A 24886-nucleotide genomic window follows, 5' to 3' on the forward strand; every position below is an offset into this window, starting at 1 on the left:
GCACAGTGATGTGTGTGGAAAGATGAATGAAAAGTCACTGAGTGGAGCTCAATATTTTCTGACATTCATTGATGAAAAGACATTGTGTGTGGATTTATGTCTTGAAACACAAAGATGAAGTCTTCCAGAAATTTATTGAGTGGAAAGCAATGGCAGAAAATAGCATTGAAAAAAGTTGAAAGTACTGCGTACTGACAACAGAGGAAAGTACATGTCTGCTAAAAAAGGAAGGAATTCATCATGAGCTCACGGTACCAAAGACTCCTGAACAAAACAGAGTAGCTGAACGGATGAATAGGACACTAATGGAAACAGTGAGGTCAATGTTAGCTGATTCTGACTTACCACAGAAGTTCTGGGCAGAAGCACTCTCAATGGCTGTATACAGAAGTCCAACAAAAGCTGTTAAAGGTATGACAGCAGTTGAAGCCTGGACTGGTGAGAAACCAAAAGTTCATCATCTTCGCATATTTGGATGTACTGCGCATGCACACATACCAAAAGATGAGAGGAAGAAACTGGATTCTAAAGCAAAGAAGTGCGTTTTTCTAGGCTATGGAACAGAAACAAAAGGATGCAGACTCTATGGTCAAAATCAGTCAAGAGTGTTTTACAGCAGAGATGTGATCTTTGATGAGAATCCTGTCATCCTCGAAAAAGACTCACAAACAAATGTTGACAATACTGTGAAATTCTGTGGAGAGTTTGAATGTCAAGATACTGAGCCTGATTCTTCACAGACTGTTCTTGGGGATTTGAATGAGACTGACGTAAAGAGGTCAGAAAGAGTGAGAAAACCACCAGATTACTATGGTTAGTGGACTACAGTTGCAAATCAGAAAACAAATGAGTCACAGACTGTAAAGGAAGCTCTACTTAGCCCAGATAAAGCTAAATGGAAAGAAGCTATGGCAAAAGAAATGATGTCTTTGCATGAAAACAATGTTTGGGATCTAGTAAATCTGCCAGAAGGACACAAAGCTGTAGGAAGTAAATGGGTGTTCAAAACTAAAGCGGATGCTGATAGAAATCTTGAAAGACACAAAGCATGTTTAGTTGCACAAGGTTTTTGAAATAATGAAACATTTAGTCCTGTTGTCAGATTTGAGTCAGTGAGAACAATTGTTGCTTTAGCTGCACAGCATGATTCAAAGCTGCATTAGATGGATGTTAAAACAGCTTTTCTGAATGGAGAACTAAAGGAAGAAGAGTACATGAAACAACGAGAAGGTGTTACACACCTTGTGTGTAAACTGAAACGCAGCATTTATGGTTTGAAGCAATCACCAAAGTGCTGGAACATTGTTCCCTATCTGTCACTCAACCACTCATTCAGATTTTCTCTTCGGAGCCGAACGGTCATGCTCATTGAGCTGAATTCTACTGTTCATTCACCTCTGCTGGATCTGACGGCGCATTTCAGCGGCTTCTCCCTCCTCTGCACTGGTGCACTGCAGAGAACGCCCCTGGGCGCTTCAGCAGAAAACAAGAGAGTATATTTTCTGAAAGAGCTTTTTTCCTCTAAAAGAGTATATATTTCTCTAAAAGATCAGCACACACAGAACGTCTTTTTAAAGACACGTCTTTTTAAAGATGCCTCTCCGATTGTGTGTTATTCCTGGTTGCGGTCGTTGTCTCTCAACTTCGGATGGTCATAATCGCTGTCTTTCGTGTCTGGGCGCGACCCACACAGAGGCAGTATTTGTGGATGGTTCATGTTCTCATTGCGAGAACATGACCATGGCAACATTGCGGTCGCGCCACCTGGCGCAGACGCCCTAAGCTCCCGCCCAAGCCCTGTAGGTTCACGTCGTCCCTGATGGCTAAAGCCTACAGCACTGCTGGACAAGCCGCCTCTGCCCTGCACACCATGGCTCTCCTGCAGGTCCACCAAGCCAAGGCGTTGAAAGAACTGCACGAGGGTAGTTCCGCCCCAGATTTGATGCAGGAACTGCGCTCGACGATCGACCTCCCTCTCCGAGCGACAAAGGTCACGGCGTGGTCTCTCGGGCGGACAATGGCCACACTAGTGGTCCAGGAGCACCACCTTTGGCTCAACCTGGTCGAGATGGGTGAGGCCGACAAGACACGGTTTCTTGTTGCCCCCATTTCCCAGGCTGGCCTATTCGGTGACACCGCCGAGGACTTTGCCTAGCAGTTCTCGCCGGTGAAGCAGCAGACGGAGGCGATCCGGCACATCCTGCCCCGGCGCGGCTCAAGATCCCACCCGTCTTACAGTCGGCGCCTAAGAACCCACGGAGGTCGTCAAAGCGCCCCTGAGACGGGTGACCCAGGAACGAAGGAACCCACTCACCTGGAGCTGGTAAGAAGACCACTCCATCCCCCGGTGGAGGGCCGGGCATAAAATCTTTTGTTGCCTTTTTGTTTGATTTCGCCGCATGCCCAAGTGGCTGCGGTACCCAACAGTTCAGCAAAAGAGCAGTTTCCTTTCTCCCTGGGTCACATACTCGGTGTGCATGGTCATCATTACGACTACCGTCCACGGGTTTTTTCTTGCAGGATTGGCGCTCCAGCGGTGGTCTTTCCGCCCCTGAGCGCCCAGCTGTGGCACACAGCTGCCCCTAATGTGGCAGTCTCCACGGGTTACGAGGACAGGCCTCTTCCTCCTCCATCCCAGGCTGTTCCGGGGGTGGTCACAAGGAGCCAGGTAAGTGCTTCGATGTCCCTAGACTCAGCACGGCCACGACATGGTGTGTGCACCTCGAGCTCCACCCCGCTGCGAGGCCCCACCTGCCGGTACGTCCGACGATGTTGTCCCCTTGGTCCCCCTTGCGCGGAACTTGGACGCATGGCTTGCGCTTTCCAATCCGTCGCGATGGCTGATCCGGACTGTCTGACTCTGCCACGTGATTCAGTTTGCCAGACGCCCGCCCAGGTTCAGCGGTATTCACTTCACCTTGGTCAAGAAAGAAAATGCTGCTACCTTGCGCATGGAGATCGCTACCCTCCTACGGAAGGGCGCGATAGAACCTGTCCCTCCAGCCGAGTTGAAGAAGGGGTTTTACAACCCCTACTTCATCGTACCAAAGAAGGGTGGTGGGTTGTGGCCAATCTTGGACCTGTGAGTACTGAACCGGGCTATACACAGACTCCCGTTCAAGATGCTGATGCAAAAACACATTCTGGCGAGCATCCGGCATCAAGATTGGTTCGCGGCGGTTGACCTGAAGTACGCCTACTTCCACGTCTCGATCCTTCCTTGACACAGACCCTTCCTGCAGTTTGCATTCGAGGGTCAGGCTTATCAGTACAAAGTCCTCCCTTTCAGCCTGTCCCTGTCTCCTCGTGTCTTCACGAAGGTCGCAGAGGCTGTCCTTGCCCTGTTAAGGGAGGTGGGCATTCACATTCTCAACTATCTCGACGACTGGCTAATCTTAGCTCACTCTCAAGACATGTTGTGTGCACACAGGGACCTGGTGCTCTCACACCTCAGCCGACTAGGGCTTCAGGTCAACTGGGAAAAGAGCAAGCTCCTCCCGGTTCAGAGCATCTCTTTTCTTGGTTTTGAGTTAGACTCAGTCTCCTTGACGGCACGCCTTACGAACGAGCGTGCCCAGTCGGTGCAGGCCTGTTTGAAGGCGTTCAAACAGAAAACAGCGGTTCCACTGAAACTTTTTCCGAGGCTCCTGGGGCATATGGCATCCTCGGCGGTGGCCACCCCGCTCGGGTTGATGCATAGGAGGCTTCTTCAGCACTGGCTCCAGACTCGAGTCCCGAGATGGGCATGGCGCCCACAGGACACATCGTGTGGTCAACACGCCGGTCTGTCACCGTCTTTTCAGCCCTTGGACCGACCTCTCGTTTCTAAGGGCAGGTGTTCCTCTAGAACTGGTCTCCAGGCGCATTGTGGTCACGACAGCTGGGGCTCTGTTTGCAACGGGCATGCAGCCGCCGGCCTGTGGACGGGCCCGTGACTGCATTGGCACATCAACTGCTTCGAGTTGTTGGCAATTCTGCTCACCCTGCGGAGGTTTCGGCCGTTGATCCATGGCAAGCACGTGTTAGTTCAGACAGACAACACGGCAACAGTAGCATATGTCAACCGCCAAGGCGGTCTGCGCTTTCATTGTATGTCACAACTCGCCCGCCGTCTCCTCCTCTGGAGTCAGCAGCACTTCAAGTCGCTGCGAGACACTCACATCCCGGGCAACCTCAACACTACAGCGGACGCGCTGTCACGGCAGGTTACCCTCAGGGGAGAGTGGAGACTCCACCCTCAGGTGGTCCAGCTGATTTGGAGTCGATTCGGATGGGCACAGGTGGACCTGTTCACCTCCCAAGAATCCTCCCACTGCCCGGTCTGGTACGCCCTCACCGAGGCTCCCCTTGGCATAGACATGCTGGCACACAGCTGGCCCCCTGGCCTATGCAAATATGCGTTTCCCCCAGTGAGCCTACTTGCACAGACCCTGTGCAAGGTCAGGGAGGACGTGGAGCAGGTCATCCTGGTAGCACCCTACTGGCCCACTCGGACCTCACGCTCCTCGCGACAGCCCCCCCCCCCCGGTGAATTCCCCTGAGGAAGGACCTTCTTTCTCAGGGACGGGGCACCCTCTGGCACCCGCGACCAGACCTCTGTAATCTCCATGTCTGGCCCCTGGACGGGACACGGAAGACCTAAGCGGTCTACCACTTGCAGTGGTAGACACGATCACTCAGGCTAGGGCCCCCTCTACGAGACGCCTGTATGCCTTTAAGTGGTGTCTGTTCACTAAGTGGTGTTCTTCCCGACGGGAAGACCCCCAGAGATGTGCAGTCGGATCAGTGCTTTCCTTCCTGCAGGAGAGGTTGGAAGGGAGGCTGTCCCCTTCCACCTTGAAGGTGTACGTTGCCACCATAGTAGCACACCACGACGCAGTCGATGGTAAGTCCTTAGAGAAGCACAACCTGATCATCAAGTTCCTAAGAGGCGCCAGGAGGCTGAATCCCTCCAGACCACGCCTCGTTCCCTCATGGGACCTCTCTGTAGTTCTTCAGGGTCTACAGAGAGCCCCCTTTGAGCCTTTGCAGTCAGCCGAGCTTAAGGCACTCTCCTTGAAGACTGCCCTCCTGATTGCGCTTACTTCCATCAAGAGGGTAGGAGACCTGCAAGCGTTCTCTGTCAGCGAAACGTGCCTGGAATTCGGTCCTGGTTACTTTCACGTGATCCTGAGACCCCGACCGGGCTATGTGCCCAAGGTTCCCACCACCCCTTTTAGGGACCAGGTGGTGAACCTGCAAGCGCTGCCCCAGGAGGAGGCAGACCCAGCCCTGTCGTTGCTGTGTCCGGTGCACGCTTTACGCATCTATTTGGATCGCACGCAGAGCTTTAGAATCTCTGAGCAGCTCTTTGTCTGCTTTGGTGCACAGTGGAAAGGAAGTGTTGTCTCCAAGCAGAGGATCGCCCACTGGCTCATTGACGGCATAAATATGGCATATCACGCCAAGGACATGTCGCCCCCGGTAGGGCTACTAGCCCATTCTACCAGGGGTGTAGCGGCTTGCTGGGCCCTGGCCAGGGGTGCCTCTCTAACAGACATTTGCAGAGCAGCAGGCTGGGCAACACCCAACACCTTTGCAAGGTTCTACAACCTCCGGGTGGAACCGGTGTCATCCCAGGTAGTGGCACGTAATACAAGCAAATAAGCCCGGGATAGCCAGCCAGTGTATTGCTTGCACATAGCGCCTTCCACCTCCTTTTGAGCTGAAGACGTACACCATTAAATCCCAGTAGTGTTCACAAGTTTTGTTCACTGGTTGACTTCCTCCGAACCCTGTGGCAGTCGAGTTTTCAGAGAGACTCGCTGCCAGCTCAGTACACGTGCTAACTAAGAGTCCTGTTCAGGGCTAGGTGCTCCGCATGTGGCAGTTCCCTGTAAGGCTAACCCCATGCGATATATATCTTCCGCTAATTCGTTTCCCTGTTGGCAAACTGCGTCTTCCTTGGGCAGAGCCCCTCTGCCCCAGTCTCCATGTTTGTAGTAACTCCTCCCCCATTGCGTAGGATCTACCTTGAAGACTCTCCACATGGTTGAAAAGACCATGTGACGTATTCTTCCACTTAAATATCCCCCCCTCTCTTTGGGTGAGGTGTGGTTTCCGCGGTGTCTTCCCCTTGGGAGGGACACCCCCCGACTAGACCTGGTGGCCCAGTCAGATAATCCCCCTTCTTTTTTAGGGAGTGGAAAGAAGAGAAGGGGAAAAGAGGCCACGACTGGGTTAAGCCTGTCTCTATCTCTTGGGTAGTCGACTTGTCCCCAAAGGGTCGTTCGACACTCATAACTATGTTGGGGGAGGTTACGTGTCGACCTGGTGTGCTGGCTATGAGGCACACAGTAGTCTGCCCACCACACACCGCCAGTTCACGTAACACAGTTCAGCCAATTGTGGCGTTTCGTATAGGGACCCCTAGTGTCACTACATCGACACGATGTCGAGTGAGTGACAGATAGGGAACGTCATGGTTACTTGTGTAGCCTCCATTTATCTAAGACCAGAGGTGTCTCGGGCTCCAAAGAGTGACCCCTAGTGTCACTACATCGACACAACGTCTCGTTCCCTCCATCAGGGAACGGAGGTTACACAAGTAACCATGAATTTTTGGATGACCATTTAAAGAAAATGGGATTTACACAAACTACAGGCGATCCGTGTTTTTATACTGCAGCAGAGGGCGAGATATTCTACATTGCAGTGTATGCTGATGACATAATTCTTGCTGGTCACAGTAATGAGCGAATAAGTGAAATGAAAAGGATTTTGGCAAGTCAGTTTGAAGTCAAAGACATTGGTGAGCTGAAACACTTTCTGGGAGTGAAAGTTGTTCAAAGAAATCTGGTTGGGTCAGACAACTTACACAAAGAATGTGTTGAAAAAGTTTGGCATGCAGAACTCAAAACCAATAAGTACACCAGTTGATGTCAATGCAAAGCTTGTGAAGGCAACAGATGATAGTGAGACTGTTGATCAAAACATGTATCAATCTGCAGTTGGAAGTCTGCTGTATCTTTCAACAAGAACAAGACCAGACATAGCTTTTGCAGTGAACAATGTGGCAAGTTTTTGTGCAAAACCCACAAAAGCACATTGGACAGCGGTGAAACGCATAATGAGATACCTGAATGGGACATTGAATTTTGGACTTGCATTCAGTAAGAGTGAGGAACAGAAATGTGTTGGATATTCAGATGCAGACTGGGCTGGTGATCAAGATGATTGTAGATCTGTGTCAGGATATTTGTTTCAAATTGGAGGAGGAGCTGTAATTTGGAGATGCAAGAAACAGTCATGTGTGGCTTTGTCTACAGCTGAAACTGAGTACATGTAACTAGCAAGCACATCTCAGGAAGCAGTTTGGATGAGACGATTACTGACTGATCTGAAACAAGTTGAGCCGACACTGATTTACAAAGCTAATCAGTCTACTATCTGTATGGCAAAGAATCCCCAGTTTCATGGAAGAGCAAAACACATTGATATTAAGTATCATTTTGTCAGAGAAAAAATTGCAAATGGAGAAATAGAACTAAAGTACTGTGGTACTGACATGATGATTACTGACATGTTAACTAAAGGACTGTTTCAAAGTAAATTTGAGAAATTGAGACAAATGGCTGGACTGAAATCAGAAGTGGATTATTCTGTTTGTGAGTGAGGAGGAGTGTTGGAATAAAAACACTCTTACCAGAATATAAGTAACAAGTGATGTAAGGTTGTTTCAAGCACAAGTTTGTATGACTGTAACCTTTATATCAGCCACTAGAGGGCGCTCATGTCCTAAGAGTTGTTCTTCTTCTACAATATTTTTTTCTGTTCTCTGTCTGCAGAAAGCTGTGTAATACACGTGCCACCATGTGTCACAATGCAAAGTAAACTGAGTTAAGTTCCATTTAAATGGTTGTCCATCATCTCTTCACATAACAACAAGTTCTTCCCCTAGATTCTGATCTGATCATACGCACGTGTCCATTGACAATAACAAACACTTCAGACCAGTGGGCTGTATGAACATTTTTGTGGTACTACATGTTCCTGTGGGAGTGTTATGTGTTTTTTGAACATTTGCCCAATGTCTGCTCTTGTGAGAAACTTAATTTATTATTACAATGGAGTTTCACAACTTTAACCATGAGCATCTAGCCTCAAAACAAACTTCTTGAGAGTTGTTGACCAGAAAATCCCTCACTGTGATTGCATTAGAAAGAGTGGCCTTGGTTTCCTTCACTATGTTTGGCATTCATGAGTAATTAAACCTTGTGCGACCTTCGGGACATTTTTGTCTATTACATTTTAGTTTTTTCGATCATTTTGGCTGTGTTAATGCTAATGGCATAAATTGTGCGAAAGTTGTGTATTTTGGGGGGGATTTTGATATTGCAACCTCAGTTCCTATAATACATCTATAATACAATGTGTACACAAAATAGTTACACTCTGGACCTTCGGTACAAAAATGTCCCCATTGAAACCCATTAAAACTGGCAATATTTGATCCCAGTGCCATTAAAGCATAAAATCATGAATTCTATGATATTATGCTTTCATTCTGGATCCCTGACTTAAAAATTTTAATTTGTAATATTTTCCACCAGATTTTGCCATTTCTCTCATGTTTAGCCTATGGAGCAAATACATGCTTTTTTCCTATTTTCTGTTTGCTGTATTATAGAGCACTGTAGGACAATTGAATAAATGATGCAGATAAAATTGTGTGGGTGTGTTGGTATGGATGTCAGAGTGTGTTTTGTATGTGTGTATTGAGAAAGTGTGTGTGTGTGTGTGTGTGATTGTGAGAGAGAGAGAGAGAGAAAGAGAGAGAGAAGAGAGAGATAAAAGTGCTTTTAGAGAGTAGTGTTAGCGCCAGAAAGCATAAACCACCACATATGTATGTGTATGAGGCACTGTTTAGTGTGACTTAATGGGTATAAAATACAGAATATTTATTTGTTTTAGTTTTTTTGTTGTTTTTTTGTTTTTTTTCAGTTAAAGGAATAGTTCACTCTAAATGAAATAGTGTTTTATAAGCAGGAAGTGATAGAGCAGTGTGTGTGTGTGTGTGTGTGTGTGTGCGTGTGTTTGTGTATATTGAGCGTGTTGAACTGACCACAGGTGAGTCACCCAGTCTGGAGTACAGCAGGTAGCTGTGCAGGTCTCCATGCTTCATGTAGGGCAAAATAACAACAGGAGACGGATAACCTTCACTTTCCACTGTCTGCAGACACACACCTAACACACAAACAGTAATTAGTCATTTAGTTAATTACTATAATATAATAACTGCCTTTGAAATGACTTTTATTTATTGCTGATGTAACCAAGGCTGTGTGGGCAGGGAAAATTAATAATATCAATACAAATAGAGCGCAAAAGTTAGGTTTCCAAAAGTACAGGGTGGCCCCCCCAAAAAAACGGGGCCACTATGTTTGATTGCTCATATCTTAAAACTGCATAAAGGTGTTTGTGTGATTTTTGGCATACTTCTACGACTTTTTGTAAATCATGAACAAACAGACGTGGTTATCAGGCATCTTAGCACATTGACCATACTTCTCAGGAAAACAACAAATTGCGCTTTGCACCACTTTATTAACATACGATATACCCACAGTTTGCGCTCATACACCCAGAGATAGCGCAAGCACTCCCATCCACTGCGCTTAGAATTAGCGCTCTCATAAAAATTGGATAAGATGCAGCGCCTAGCGCGATCACAAAAATAGAGCCCGTTAAGTACACAGTCTTGTACCTTTGTCTTTTTATGCGATTGTCAAATATTTTATTTTACAGAACGGGCACTGTTGCACTCTATATTGCCCAGTTTTCAATTTCCAATCAAATCCTGTTCATTTTTTAGATTAACATTCATTACTTCTTTAAATTATGTACTTTAATCTGAGAATTATACTAAGAGTTAAAACAAAGCTCTCTGGAGTACTATGTAAGTGACCGTTGTCCCCAGCAACAGATTTCATCCATAGCTGTGCTAGTTTCACGTCTCTTGTATCACTCCATGCTCTCTCTTCTCGCCTAATGAAATAATTTTCACTCAAATCAATGTTTTATGTCCATTTATACACAATATTAATTAAATAGCCATATAATAAGAGTGATAATGAACTACTAAGCGGGGTAATGTACAGTCCGCTGTTCGTGATCAGTGTTAATGTTTTATTTTTTGATAAATGACTGTATAACTGTACATGAACCCCGTTTGGTAAGCAGTGCGTTTCCTAAAATATCACTTACACTAGTCTAATTTACTAACAAATGCAGACCAGATAAAAATGCTAAGGAAAGGCTCCTCAAATGGAGTATTCAGGGTCTGATTTACTGTTTTACTGAAAGAGTAATAGAGGCATTGGCCGACTCTTCCATGTTTCATTCTTACCCAGAAGCCTCATGACGTTCTGATGGTCAAACTCTTTCATGCAGGCCGCCTCTCGCAGAAAATCTTCCATTTCAGTACGAGTGCAGATAGCAACTGATCAAAAAAACAATAAAGGAATGAAGTTAGCACAATGAAAGTGATTGCACAAATTTTTGGAGATTATGCTCTTGCTTTTGACTTACTTTTCATGGTCTTCACTGCCACTTTGAGCACAGAGTCCTCTTGAGTTAGCAAACCCTCCATAACAGAGCCAAACTCACCTACACACACACACACACACATTTACAATCTGATTGCGAGTCGAATTGAAACAATACACAGATCTCTACAGCTGTTATGTAAGTCTCACCTTCTCCCAGTGTTTTTCCCAGTGTTAGTTTGTGTCTGTCCACCATCACATCCTGTAACTTTTGTTTGAGCTCATCGCTGATCCCCAGAGAGTTTACTGAGAAAAGAACAAGCCATCCGAGACATTAGCATCAGTTTTCAAAGCTGAAAGTTTCAATATCATCATCATAAAACAATATTGGCTTTTGTATTGACGTACATTGGATGGGTGAATCTCACGAAAACATGTCCAGGTCACATTTCACCCCAAAATCAAATATTTTTTTTTTTTTTTAAAGTATAAAGAGAAAGAAAGCCTACATTCTCTCTCTCTCTCTCTCTCTCTCTCTCTCTCTCTCTCTCTCTCTCTATCTATCTCTCTCTCTCTCTCTCTCTCTCTCTATATAGATATATATATATATACATACACACCTCATTCTCATTATTGTAATGTGTTTGGATTTTTACATTTATTTTCCATTATTTTCTCAGTGGTGATTCTCGTTAGATTTACATTCCGATAATATAATATTTTTCAAATTAAAGGCAGTACAACAAATACTACTATGATGTGCAAATCTTAAAATGTGTAAAATTTACAATTTAAGTTATACAAATATTTTGTTAACATTACTGTAATGAGAATTTGAAGGGGCAATGGAAAATAATAATAATAATAATAATGGTCTTAACAGGCTTCATTTTCTTAATGCAAAGATTTACACGCAGCCAAAAAAGAAAAAAGAAAAAGAGAAAAAAAAGTATTTTCTTACTGAGTCTTGTTTTCCAGTAAAAATATAAAGATACATTTACTTGAGGAGGCCTGGGTAACTCAGCGAGTACTGACGCTGACTACCACCCCTGGAGTCACAAGTTCGAATCCAGGGTGTGCCGAGTGACTCCAGCCAGGTCTCCTAAGCAACCAAATTGGTCCGGTTGCTAGGGAGGGTAGAGTCACATGGGGTAACCTCCTCGTGGTCGTGATTAGTGGTTCTTGCTCTCGGTGGGGAGCATGGTAAGTTGTGCGTGGATCGCAGAGAGTAGCATGAGCCTCCACATGCTGTGAGTCTCCGCGGTGTCATGCACAGAGAGCCACGTGATAAGATGCGCAGATAGACGGTCTCAGAAGCGGAGGCAACTGAGACTTGTCGTCCGCCACCCAGATTAAGGTGAGTAATCGGGCCACCACAGGATTTACTAAGCAGTGGGAATTGGGCATTCCATATTGGTGAGAAAAGGGGATAAAAAAAAAAAGAAGGAAAAAAGATACATTTACTTGAGAAGCAAAATTGCATGTTATTTTCAGAGAATCTACAAGATGTTATAAGATTTTATAACAAGAAAAACTATTTGTCAAGGGGGTAAGAAAAAAATTAAATTAGACTGTTTTTTAACCACATTGGCAGTTTTTTTAACCTAGACTCCATTAAATTTAGTCAGATTTCTCTGAAAACAAGACTTAACCCTGTAAACCTGACATATCAAAGAACTGTCAGAAAATTCTACTTTTTTGACATTAAACTGTTTTTAGTACCATTAGACAAACTATAAAAAGAAATCTTTTTTTATGTATCATATTTGATACATTAGGCTTTAAAGCTCATTATCCTCCTGAGGCCCAGCTATTCATTTTTCTATAGGACATTTGTTACTGAGGTTTTTCTACAGTGGTAAATCTTGGGGTATTATCAGAGGACTCTCTGGGCTTTTCAGAGATATCAAATGTTTGAGAGTTTGGTCATGACAACTTCCTCACAGTTCAATTCAGCACATCAAATACAAGATGAATAAAATATTATTTTTCAATAAACAATTTTTATCATATGTATTTTATGCACCAAACTCTATATTGACATTTAAAAAAGGGAAATTGTAAAACTTGTTCCGCTGGGTCTCATGAACTTATGGTAAGATGACATCATAATAGCTTGTAATGTAAAATAATGAGATCTTTATAATGACAGAGCAGGCTGCATATATGAAAATACACAGAAATATTAGTTTACACCGTAAATATATCTTATAAAATTTATATGTCAGAATTTTCAAAGCTCTGTGATTGTTTTGTGGTGGGCATAAGTGGAATGTAGTGATGATTGAGAGATATTCCTCAAAAGCCTGTTGTATCATATTTGATACATGGATTTCAAAGGGGATTTTCAATAAAATAACATACAAAATTTTAACCAAGCACAAGTTGCTAATATTCAGCAAATACTTGTTTTAAAATATCAGTAACAGTATAATCATTACTGTCACTTTTACTTTATTAAAATGAGCAGATTTCACATAAAAAAAACGAGTGCATGCAATACAAAAGCTGACATTTTTGGAAAATGTGTAAAAAATATGTTTCCATCAAGAAATACCTGGAAATGTCCACCAGGTGGTAGCAGACATTTAGTACACTGCAGACAACAGGATTCTCAGCTAAATTTGTATTATGTTAATGACGCATAGGCTTTAGAAAATAGCGTATCAAAATTGGATACAGGTGGCGTTATAGGGTAAAATCTTGTGCCATTCTGCTTCAAGTATTTTTTTCTTTTTTTATAAGGATGATTAGATATTTTTATTGGAAAATAAGACAAAGATACTCTTATGGGTAGATTTTTTGCAGTGCAATGTTTTTTTTTTTCTTCAATGATCTTGAGAGGTTTTGTGAGATTCACCTAGTTCCTCAGTGTATCCTAATTGAATCATCAAGTTACACACTACAAACCAAAACAGCCTGTCTGAATCAGAGTTAGGGGTGAGATCTGTCAACACTGAATGCAAGCTGAACTTTATATGTTATTGAGAAGCCAAAAATGTCGCAAATGCTTTCTGCACTCCAAATGTACCGAGAGAGAGTGAAGAAAAATGAAAAAAGAGAATGTTATGGAATTTGTCCAGATCATGACCTAAACCCTCTACCCTTTACAAGTGCTCAAAACAAGCTCACATTCATATGAATATTATCATTTCCGTCCTTTATCACAATCTCACAACACATGATGTCATGCTCTTCTGGATCAAATGTAAACCTTTAATACAGTATTTCATCTCTAGAATAACACTGAGATTTTGTTTCAGCAATTCAGCTCATGACAACAGTCAGATAAGCATATGAGTTATAGTCAATATTTGGAAATACAAGTTTAGCATCGAATATGTCTCACTGACTTTCAATCAATGGCAACAATAATATCTTTAATTTTCCATGAAATCATTTCCATTACTTTTTTGTTTGAAAATGCCTTGATTGAAATGAGTTTACCCCTTAAAACCACACCGGACACAGCGCTTTCAAAAGGAAACTGTTTAAGTGTGATTGTAGCCTCTGTTTAAGCTGCCACTGTTGAAAAGACCAGCAGGTCATCAACATATTGTGTTCTTGATGCTGATGTGCATTTGTCCCAACCAGGAATGCGTTTGCCGTACAACGACGTAACTCACGGTTTAACTACCATTGTACGATGCATTGAGAAATTAACTAGTCACCGCTGTTTCCTAAAACCCTAGTAACTACAATCACCGATCACTTTGGTACACCTACTTATTCATGCGATTATCTAATCAACCAATCATGTGACAGCAGTGCAGTGCAGTGCATAAAATTATTCAGATACGGGTCAGGAGCTTCAGTTAATGTTCACATCAACCATCAGAATGGAGAAAAAAATGTGATCTCAGTGACTTCGACCATAGCTAAGTTTTCTGTTCTTGGCTGACAGAAGAGGAACCCAATGTGATCTTCTGCTGTTGTAGCCCATTCGCCTCAAGGTTCGACATGCTGTGCTGAGATGCTGTTCTGCTCACTACAATTGTACAGAGGAGTTATCTGAGTTACCGTAGCCTTTCTGTCAGCTCGAACCAGTCTGGCCATTCTCTGTTGACCTCTCTCATCAATAAGGCATTTCCGTCTGCAGAACTGCCACTCACTGGATGTTTTTTGTTTTTGGCACCATTCTGAGTAAATTCTAGAGACTGTTGTGTGTGAAAATCCCAGGAGATCAGCAGTTACAGAAATACTCAAACCAGCCCATCTGGCACCAACAATCGTGCCATGCTCCAAATCACTGAAATCAAATTTTTCCCCATTCAGATGGTTGATGTGAACATTAACTGAAGCTCCTGACCCGTATATGCTTGATTTTATGCATTACACTGCAATTACACAATTGGCTGATTAGATAATCGCATGAATAAGTAGGTGTACAGGTGTTCCTAATAAAGTGATCAGTGAGTGTATGTCGCACCATGTTAGTTCAACAATATCGAGCTGTAGTTAATGACGTTACGCAGGGGGTGGAGTAAAAAATTTGTGCAGAGTTTAAATAAATGGATGTCAAAATATAGCTAATTTACATGGAGTTCATTATGATCTCCTCCAGCAGGTTTCACAGGACATGTTTGTGTGGCAGTTATCTGTCTGTCAGGTTTCAAATCAACACCAAAGTTTCTATTCAATTCTTCATCTGTTCTACACTGTTCCTTGGTATTTCTCTTTCTCTCTCTCTCCCTCTCTGTGGTTTTGTTTTTTCCTACATGTTAAGACACGTCAGTGTGAACTGTCCTGTCAGACCTAAAGCAGCTACTTTAGGGGTGAAATGTGATGCCAGGGTATAATTGCATGTTCATTTCCCTCAAACTCTGCTACACAACAGTGAAAACCACTCAAGAGTACTCAGAATAGGTGTTGGCAGATCATTTGTTATAAAATACACTCTTAAATGCTTTCAACTGCATATAAAATGACTTTACATCATCATGTTGAGTTATGTGGCAGTAAGAGCCCTTATCAGATCAAAGTTGCATTGATTGGTTCTTGGTCAGGTGTGACTGATCTGGGTGCAGCGACATGCACATGCGTGTATGAAAGGTGTCAGTTTAGTATGTTGCTGAACTCACGTGTGGCTTCAGTTGTGCGTCGACTGTATGTTCGGCGAGCTCGATATCGAACAACAAGTTCACCGCTTTCCATCATGGGCTCAAACGCCTCGCTGTAAAAACACAAATATACATGATACATACATATTTGTCAGATTGAAGTATTACAGTGTATTTTCCAGTAATTTTGCACTCTGTCTGTGCATGTCATAGTATGGAAAGTATAAGGATTTTTATGACATTTTATAAAGCGATTTAAAAAACTATCGGTTATTGACATTTCCCACCACCTTAGTTATCGGTATCAGAATCCACTATCAGGACCTCTAATTTCTTGTCGAGCTAAAATAAACTACTAAATGACTTAATATATAAATTTAACACATATTTCTCCATACTCCAAAGAAAATGACAAATTTTACTACAAAATTATAAATCCCCCAAAAATCAACATTGAAGTTTTGTGCACTTTCATGTCCCAGGGGTTGATTTTTATTAAAACAAACAGATTTTAACATTTTTGTTGTTGTAATATGAAGGTCACATTAAAATTGAATTGGAAACGTTTTCCCCAAGCCTACATAATTTATTTTTGCTACTTTATAAATGCATTTATGTATAGATTTTCCTGTTTTAGCCTCGTCCTAGAACCAGACTTTCAATATTAAACTATGAAAATTTATTACAAAATTATAAATAATTACATGTTTATAACTATGATAATCTTAACAAACAGTGAAATAAACTGTTTCATTATTTATTGTGTGAAAATTTTCAATGAAATAATCAATTTTGGCAACAAAAAAGAAAAAAGAAGAAAAAACAAATTTCCCACCAGTAGAGTAAAACAGTAGAGTTTTTCCAAAAGTTAGTGTGCTTGTTAGCCAAATCATCAAAAGTGAGTTGAGGTATGAGAAGTAATGTATGAAAAAACTAAGAAAAATCTACATAAATATCACTTGTGAGTATTTTTATTGGCGAGTGTGAGAGTGTGAAAAATGTTGTAACCTTCATTTCTTGAAGTCCATAGTACTATAAAAAGTGGCCGAAGATGAATAAACACCCCTATTTGCTAGTGTACTCTTAAAAATCGACAAAACGGTGTAAACTTTAAACACATATGCACATTTAAAATGTATAGTCTTTCTCTTCCACAAAAAACAGACCATTGATGTTACAATGATATCATCTCCTGCTCAGGGCTGTAAACACATTTTTTGTCCAATAAAATGCTCTCTGGAATGAGAATGCCCCTCCCCTACTACCACCTCCCTCTAACTAGCATTAGCAAGTAGCAAGTCATTGTTTGCAGGGCTGTGATAAACTAAAGCTGAGTCCAAATTCTCAAACTGATGCATATCTAGACAAGTTGTGCTGGGGAGGAGGAGGGTTTTAGTGAGAAAACTCTTGTTGCGTGCTGCAGTGAAACTGCAGTTTAAATGCTAGACAAAAAGAGAGTAGTTGATTGGCTTTACAGATTATTACAGATGGGCCATGAAGTAAATGAGACGATTGGTTAACAAATGACATGTTTAAAGGACCTATCAGCTTGCGCCATCCCTGATAGCACACATACGCCACAGAGATGTCTATTTGATGTGTGTGTTTACATCTGAAAGATATATTTAGTAGGTTGTTTGCTCATCTGGAATACGTCTATAAGAAGTTTCCTCACGGATGTAAAAAAAATACACAACAGATGTCTTTGAGACGTTTATGATTTGGAATGTTTGTAAATCTGATCTTTTTAAGATGTTTAACAGATGTTAATTTGATTGTGATGCTTTCCAGATGAAAAGATCTAAAACAGACATCTCTGAGATGTACATGTGCTATCTGGGATGTAGAGTTCCATGACTGCACTTAAAGTTAATCTGTTTCCTGTCATTTGTTTGTCAACTAATCTGTTGATGTCTGCAGTTTAAGCTGACATCCACAGTGTCAGAATCATTCAATAATGGCAGAAATGTTTGTGGCCATAGAATGGAAAAGGACAGAACCCACCCGATCATCACTACCTACCCGAAGCGTGTCTCCTTCTGCCTTAGCCTAGTCATGTACACGGCCAAGAGCACCGCGAGAGCGATGGCAACAGCGATGGCCATCACCACATACCACCAGTGCCAGGAGAATGCTGGATGACTCGACAGACCTTTACACATAGACAGAGAGTTAGATTTAAAATGACAAAATAATTTAAACTGGATTATAAGGAGCAAAGGTGTGAAAGTATTGATATGTTCTTAAGCATAGTGAGCTGCCTCAAACTACCTAGACGGCATTTTTAGGCATCATAAATGAGCTCCTGATGTGCTCATTGGGCCTTATTCAAGAAACACGAGCAACACTAATTTTTATGTAAATCGTTCGTAAAGCCGTTCTGATGTAAATTCTCGAATTCATTAAAAATATTTTATTTTCAAAACGTTAGGTGGTACGAACAAAATGTACACCTGCTTCCGACCATGTGTAAATCGTGCATAAGACATCCGAACGTGTTGTGTACTTTCAGGCAAAATGACATGCCCAAATCCCAATGTGCTCTAAGTCCTCGTGATGGCGTAGTGACTCGCCTCAATCCGGGTGGCGGAGGATGAATCTCAGTTGCCTCTGTGTCTGAGACAGTCAGTGCGCGCATCTTATCACGTGGCTTGTTGAGCACGTTACCGCAGAAACACAGCACGTGTGAAGGCTTCACGCGGTATTTGAAAAAGCCTGGACAATGTCGTATAGCTTGCAAATTGTTAATATCATATAGCATTTCTGTCAAAGATCTTCTTCAGGCATTCTATTAATTTCTCTGAAGATTCTTCCAGTTGCAAGTTTATCACTGTTACCATCATGATTTACATGAGAACTGAATTTTTTTTTACACTTATTTCAAACCATTTTTATTGACTTCTTGAACTGTTTGATTCACAAAAGAGCGTCATATGACAGCAAAATCATGTGATGACAGTAAGTCCTCACTTTCTTTGAGACGCTATTGTGTTTGCTAAATCAAAATTTTACGATGTAAATGCACTTCATTCATAAAATTGATTTTAATTACTGTTCTGCATAGATGTTAAACGCATTTTACTAGCGAGTCGTGTGTCTTCCTTATATGGCGTTTTCATGGGCGTGGATGATGATAATTGTGACTGAACATGCACACGCCTCCTCTTTATGAATGTTTGGAATTCACTAACATATACACGTTTAACTAACAAATCAGGACAGTATGAAGCATATGTGAATCTGGCGGAAAGTTTTCAGGAAGACCCATTTTACACGGCAATTACTCCGAATCTACTCATATGTTAGAATGGACTGCAATGAGCTCAGTGAAAAAAATCATGCCATAAAAATTGTAATGTGGACAATAAATATACTTAGTTCAAAAATACTTTTTGTGTGTGCTATGTATTTTATGCTTATTGAGGGCCATTCACTCCTCACAGCCTTGTTTTCTTTTGCATCAAATTAAAGGACTATTCCGGGTTCAGTACAAGTTATGCTAAATCGACAGCAATTGTAGCATAATGTTGATTACCACAAAAAGTGATTTATCACACTAAAATCATGTGAACGTGTAGAATGTTTACATCTTGTGGCTACACTTTTGAACAATTTGTAATTTAGTGTTTTTGGACTTGCCCTATTCACTTCCATTGTAAGTGCCTTGTGGTAATCAGCATTGTGCCACAAATGCTGTTGACTGAGCTTAACTTGTATTGAACCAGGAACATTCGTTTAAATAGCCTCAGCTGCCTATGTAGGCAGCAGACAGCAAAGTAGATCACTAGGTTTTGAAACAGAGCTAATATGTCTTGTGATTGACACAAGGATAGAGTGAGTGGAGGAAGGAATGCTCTCGCTTGGGGCTTAATTCTGTAGACAAGATTGTAGAATAAACTATGAACTCTAGACGCATTAGCCATGAGATTCAAAAAGATAAAAGGATACAGAGGTTGTGTGTTTGTGTGTGTGTCTGGGGGTGGATGTGTGTTTTGTACAGCTGGTCAATGGTTGGATTAGCCCTTGAAAATGACCTCAGTGCAAGATTTACAACAGGGCGTGTTGCTTCTAGTTAATGCCCTAAACTATTTGACTCTCTCTATTTCAGTTTCCAGATGACTCCCACACAACAAACCTCCTCATAGGTTCTGCCTGTAACCAATTTCCTTTGCTCCCTTTCCTTATTTTGTCCTGTTCTTCCGCTTTTCTGAGATGTGCAATAGCAGACAGAAGAAACCAACATTTCAAAAGGGGAATAACTATGGGAAGTACAAGGAAAAGACCACTTCCACATCTAGTGTGGCTCAGGTTTTACTATCTTTGCAACCAAATGTCCCTACAAGGATGGTACAACCTGGAGTCTCATTCAATGTGCATCCAAATACCAAATAGGGAAAAATGGATCCTGTGGATGCTGTGAATACAGTTTGAATTTCTTTGATCACACTTTCACAATTAGGATTTTCTTAAGTTAAAGCATGCCATAGCATCGGAAACTGATGAAAGTTGTCATGCGCCATCAGAATGTCCTGTTGTCCATGTGTACCATGTTTTGTTATGTTTGGATGTTGCGATAGATACAGGCCAATTAGTCATTTTGGGCCAAACCCCAAAAACGTATTGGCTCATAACTTATAATTGATTCAATGAATCAAATTTCATTTGATAATTGTTTGTCAGGAGAATCTGTATTTATATATGCGATTAGTTGCAACTAATTGATTAATTAATCGGCACACCATGTAATTAATTGAATAAAAAATTTTAATCGATTGACAGACCTAAATATAATATAATAAATTTACATTTATGCATTTGGCAGACACTTTTTTTTTTTTTAAATCAGTTTGTGTGTTCCCTGGGAATCGAACCCATAATATTGGTGTTGCGCTACAGGAACCATAATGTAATATAATATAATATAATATAATATAATATAATATAATATAATAACTTTTCTTTGTGTGTATGTGTGTGTGTGTGTGTGTGTGTGTGTGTGTATGTGTGTATGTGTGCGTGAGAGAGAGAGAGACTCACCTCTAGAGTGAAGCAGCATTTCTGCAAAATATTGAGAGAAAAGACCATTAACATTCAGAGTAAATGTTTGATTTGGAAGTGTTTTATACGTTTGTGTTTGCATAGTTGACATTAAATATTTTTGTTAAAAATATTGAAACATGTCCTGCAGTGTGATAAGTTCCATCTAAAACTCTTTCAAGCAGCATTTTGCCAAATCTATTATTATTATTATGCGTGCCGCAACGGCATGTGATATTTGCACTTCTGATTCGAAGTGGTGAAACTTAAATTAAATGATGCCCAATAACAGTACCAGGTATTCACTTATACATTCATATAAATTTTAACCAAAAATTGTAACCTCCAGAGACACATTATGCATCAACTACTTGTTTACTGTCTGCCTGTTGTCTCACCTGAAGATATAAGTGTGATGGTTTGGAGGGGTGTCCAGGGCCCCTGTCCCGCACCAGTGTACGCACACACTCTGAAGGACACATTGGATTGGGGGGCAGACAGATTGAGAAACAGTTCTGTGTCCAAACCCATGTCCACCACAACCTACAGAAACAGACGAAAGTGAACTGGTCAGTAAAAAACAACAAAATGTAATGATGTAATTTATAAAATGTTAAGTATATATGAAACGGCATTCACAACCCATTTGGACTGCTCCCTATATCACAAGTTATTACATTTTAATGAAAGGCTACAAAGTTTCTTTGGAATAACATGCACAGATGAATCCTAAATGAATTCTAAGGAACATACTTGCTTGACTTCCTTTATAAAACAATACTATTATGGTACCATGGTGTAGTAATGATTCCGAAAGTATTTTTCCCATTCATTTCTTCCATAGGGATTTCATAAATTCCTTCATAAAAGAGTTCTAAGCCATGAACAAAACCAACCAGCTCCAAGGTGAATAACAAGATTATAAACTGTAACACTGAAAAGTATTTGTTAAATCGTACAAAAACACAAAGGTACAAGACTCTGTGCTTAACATTTATTAATGAGGGAAAGAACTACAATCCTATGAAGCATTGCGAATGACCTTATAAAATAAAAAATAATGGAAATATATACAACTGTTGATATAAAGTTGTTTATTAGAAATATAAAAACTAGGGCTGTCAATCAATAATTTTTAAAAATGTAATTAATTACATGGTGTGCCGATTAATTAACAGAATTAATCGCAATTAATTGCATATATAAATATTTGCTGAGAAAGCCCCTCAAATAACAATAATTCAATATATTATGAGGAAATAATTATAAATAGTTATATTTAAATAATTACATACACTGTATGTGTATGTATATATATATATATATATATATAATACAATTATATTCAGCTAATTAAAATGCATCACATTATTGTGGCAGAAGAGTTAAGCATTGATAAGACGATACAAAAATTATTTCCATATTATTAAACATTAGCCAATCATTGGCTTACATCACTGGTTCACAGCAATCCATTTTGCAATTGAATTTGTCAGTCAGTCAGAGATTTATTATGAGGGCTTGTTTGATCTGCATCAGACGGACGATTTTGGAGCGTCTCACTTTTGTTGTGTCCCGTCATAAACTTACCATTTTAAGATCACTGTGTCAAGTTAAAAATAGTTTAATACTTAGAAAAATATGTCTTGAGATCTCCAAGTTCGGATTTGCGCTCCATCTAGTGTTTTGAATGCAAGAACGCGTTGGTTTGTTCTCTGTATAAGCTGTGTGTTGCCTATACAGCTGGAGTTTCACTTACTGCCCCATGGAGAAAACAGGTGGTACTACAAGCTTGAATTACTCTGGAATCTTCCTTATTACAGTCTGGGAACATGATTAATTGAGTTAATTTTTTTAACACAGTATTTTTTATATAATGAATTACACTGAATTAACGTGTTAAATCAACAGCCCTAATAAAAACTATATATTTAAATTATATTGCAAAATGTTCTGATATTTTCAAATATGCAAGTAGTTTGAGAGTGTAGTGAGACCGTCTCGACTGCGTCATTCATAGTGTGTCTTGGGAGTGGGCTGTCACTGTAGAGCTCTTTTGGCGCGCTTTGCTGGCTGCTATTCTCTGATTGGTGCATCTTTCTCTTCAGAATTCCACTATTAAACACGGTCTTTAAGTCTAAAGTCTAAAGTTGAAACAACACGGACTGATGGCTTCAAAAGAAGCATATACCATTAATTAACAACCCCAGAGCTCATGGTAGGTCTGTCTTTAAAGTTTATAAGCTATTGTTAAAAATGAATTTGCCTATGGAAAGAATTTATGTGATTTTTACTTCCGGCACCACACTGTTATGCTCTCCTGAAACACACAAGATGCTCCTTTTTACATTCTCAAATCTGGAATAACATAAAGGAAGGACATACCAAATACTAAGACATTATGACATCCACATATATTTTTAAATAAAAAAATTTTACTCAAATTGTTATGCTGATAATATAATTTATAATGAAAAATGCAAAATAGAAGTATTTTCACTAGTGTTCTCAGATTTTGGACTCCACTGTAAACTATTTACTGGATTACCATATTCATTTACGATGGTATTTATGCGGTATTCCAAAGTACTTCAAAGAATACCTTGGTATGACCACGTTCAGTGATTCACAGGATGAGGTGAATGACTCCTACATTGCAACCATGACAAAGCCTGTTAAGGTGCTAATCACAGCAGTCACAGCTCAACTCAAAGCTCCACAAACAACATGAGCAATGCTGACTCGACTGAACTAGACTAATGTCTGGAACTGAAATCACATGTAAATCACAGAGACTGGGGTAAGTATGAGTGTGTGATGTATGTTAACCTGTTGCATATGAGGAGCACTGTACTCCATCATGTATCCCTGCAGATGGCCATTTATCTTTCCAGAAGGTTCTGACCATCTCAGCAGAACTTCTGTCCCGTTCACCACAGCAGTCACATTCTCTGGTGCTGAATCCGGAACTAAAACACAAATAAAACAACACGCATTAACGTTCGAACTGTGTGTGACATGGTGAAAGCTACTTTTTTACCAACCAACCAACATCCACATTCTCATCGTAAAACATCAACAAAAGGCTTCATTCTTAAATAAATGTTCCAGGTTCAATACAAGTAATGCTCAGTCGACAGCATTTGTGGCATAATGTTGCTTAGCACAAAACATAATTGTGACACATCCATTGTCTATTAAAAAAAATCGTTTTACAGTAAGACACTTACAATCGAATATCCCACTTTAGTCACGTTAACACATTTTTTTTTTAATGTTTATATGTTGTAGCTATACTTTTGAAACAGTGTTTTTTTTTATGTTTATGGACAGGCCCCATTCACTTCCACTGTAAATGCTTTACAGTTTTGTTTTTTGTTTTTTTTTAATAAACAAGGGATGAGGCGGGGAAAATAATGTGGTAATTAACATCAAGCCACAAATGCTGTCAATTCAGCTTAATTTGCACTAAACCTGGAACATTCCTTTAATTACAATGTTCTAGACCAGGGGCCTTAAACTAACAGCCCATTGGCCAACTTTGGCTCTCTCATTTGGTTCCTGAAGTGATCTTTTTTCACATGGCTTATTACAGGCCTAGAACACAAATGTAAATGCGTAATTGCAGCCTAGTTGATGACAAAAAAACACAAAAAAAAATGTTTTTAGGTATAAGTATGTGCCATGTTGTATTCAAACTGCATAACTGCACAAGTAACTAGATACATATAATTACAACTCATGTTTGTAAAAAACACTTATATTTGTTACAGCTGTTTAACTGGCCCCCAATGGAGAACACCACCTGACTAGTGACCCCTGGGTAATATAAGTTTGAGACCCCTGTTTTAACATTATTCATTCATTTACAGTGTAAATTATGTGGGTGTGAAGAAGTGGCTTCAAGTGTGAAATAAGTGGGTTCACATAAGCGTACAAAATTAAAAGTTGATAGGTTTTATGAACATGTAACCTGTTAGCCAATCAACCTGCGTGCTCTCTCTTTGTCTAAAATGTGAATTTCCTCAGTTGGTTGCAGATAAGCTGGTTTTACTGCAACATGCTACAATAATTTTTTCTCTGAAACCCTCCTCCTCCCCTGAAACACATGTCTTGATATATATATATATATATATATATATATATATATATATATATATATATATATTATAAAATAATAAAACAGATAATTAAAATGTATTACATTATTTTAGCACACAAGTAAAGCATTAAAAATGACAAAACAAAAAGTGGCTTTGGAAT

General features: G+C 40.5%; 1 protein-coding gene across 1 annotated transcript in view; it reads right to left on the minus strand.

The window, feature by feature from the left end:
- Positions 1–24886, minus strand: part of LOC127422256 (tyrosine-protein kinase receptor UFO-like) — a 90974-nt gene that overhangs the window by 15016 nt on the left and 51072 nt on the right. The window contains exons 8-16 of the mRNA XM_051665646.1: positions 23453–23592; positions 21022–21166; positions 20624–20644; positions 17609–17738; positions 15608–15699; positions 10737–10832; positions 10570–10647; positions 10388–10480; positions 9104–9225 (exon numbers count right to left, since the gene is read on the minus strand). Coding sequence (XP_051521606.1) covers positions 9104–9225; positions 10388–10480; positions 10570–10647; positions 10737–10832; positions 15608–15699; positions 17609–17738; positions 20624–20644; positions 21022–21166; positions 23453–23592 — 917 coding nt within the window. The remainder of the gene's footprint in view (positions 1–9103; positions 9226–10387; positions 10481–10569; positions 10648–10736; positions 10833–15607; positions 15700–17608; positions 17739–20623; positions 20645–21021; positions 21167–23452; positions 23593–24886) is intronic.

Source organism: Myxocyprinus asiaticus, chromosome 31, assembly GCF_019703515.2.
Source record: "Myxocyprinus asiaticus isolate MX2 ecotype Aquarium Trade chromosome 31, UBuf_Myxa_2, whole genome shotgun sequence".
NCBI classification, from domain to species: Eukaryota; Metazoa; Chordata; class Actinopteri; order Cypriniformes; family Catostomidae; genus Myxocyprinus; species Myxocyprinus asiaticus.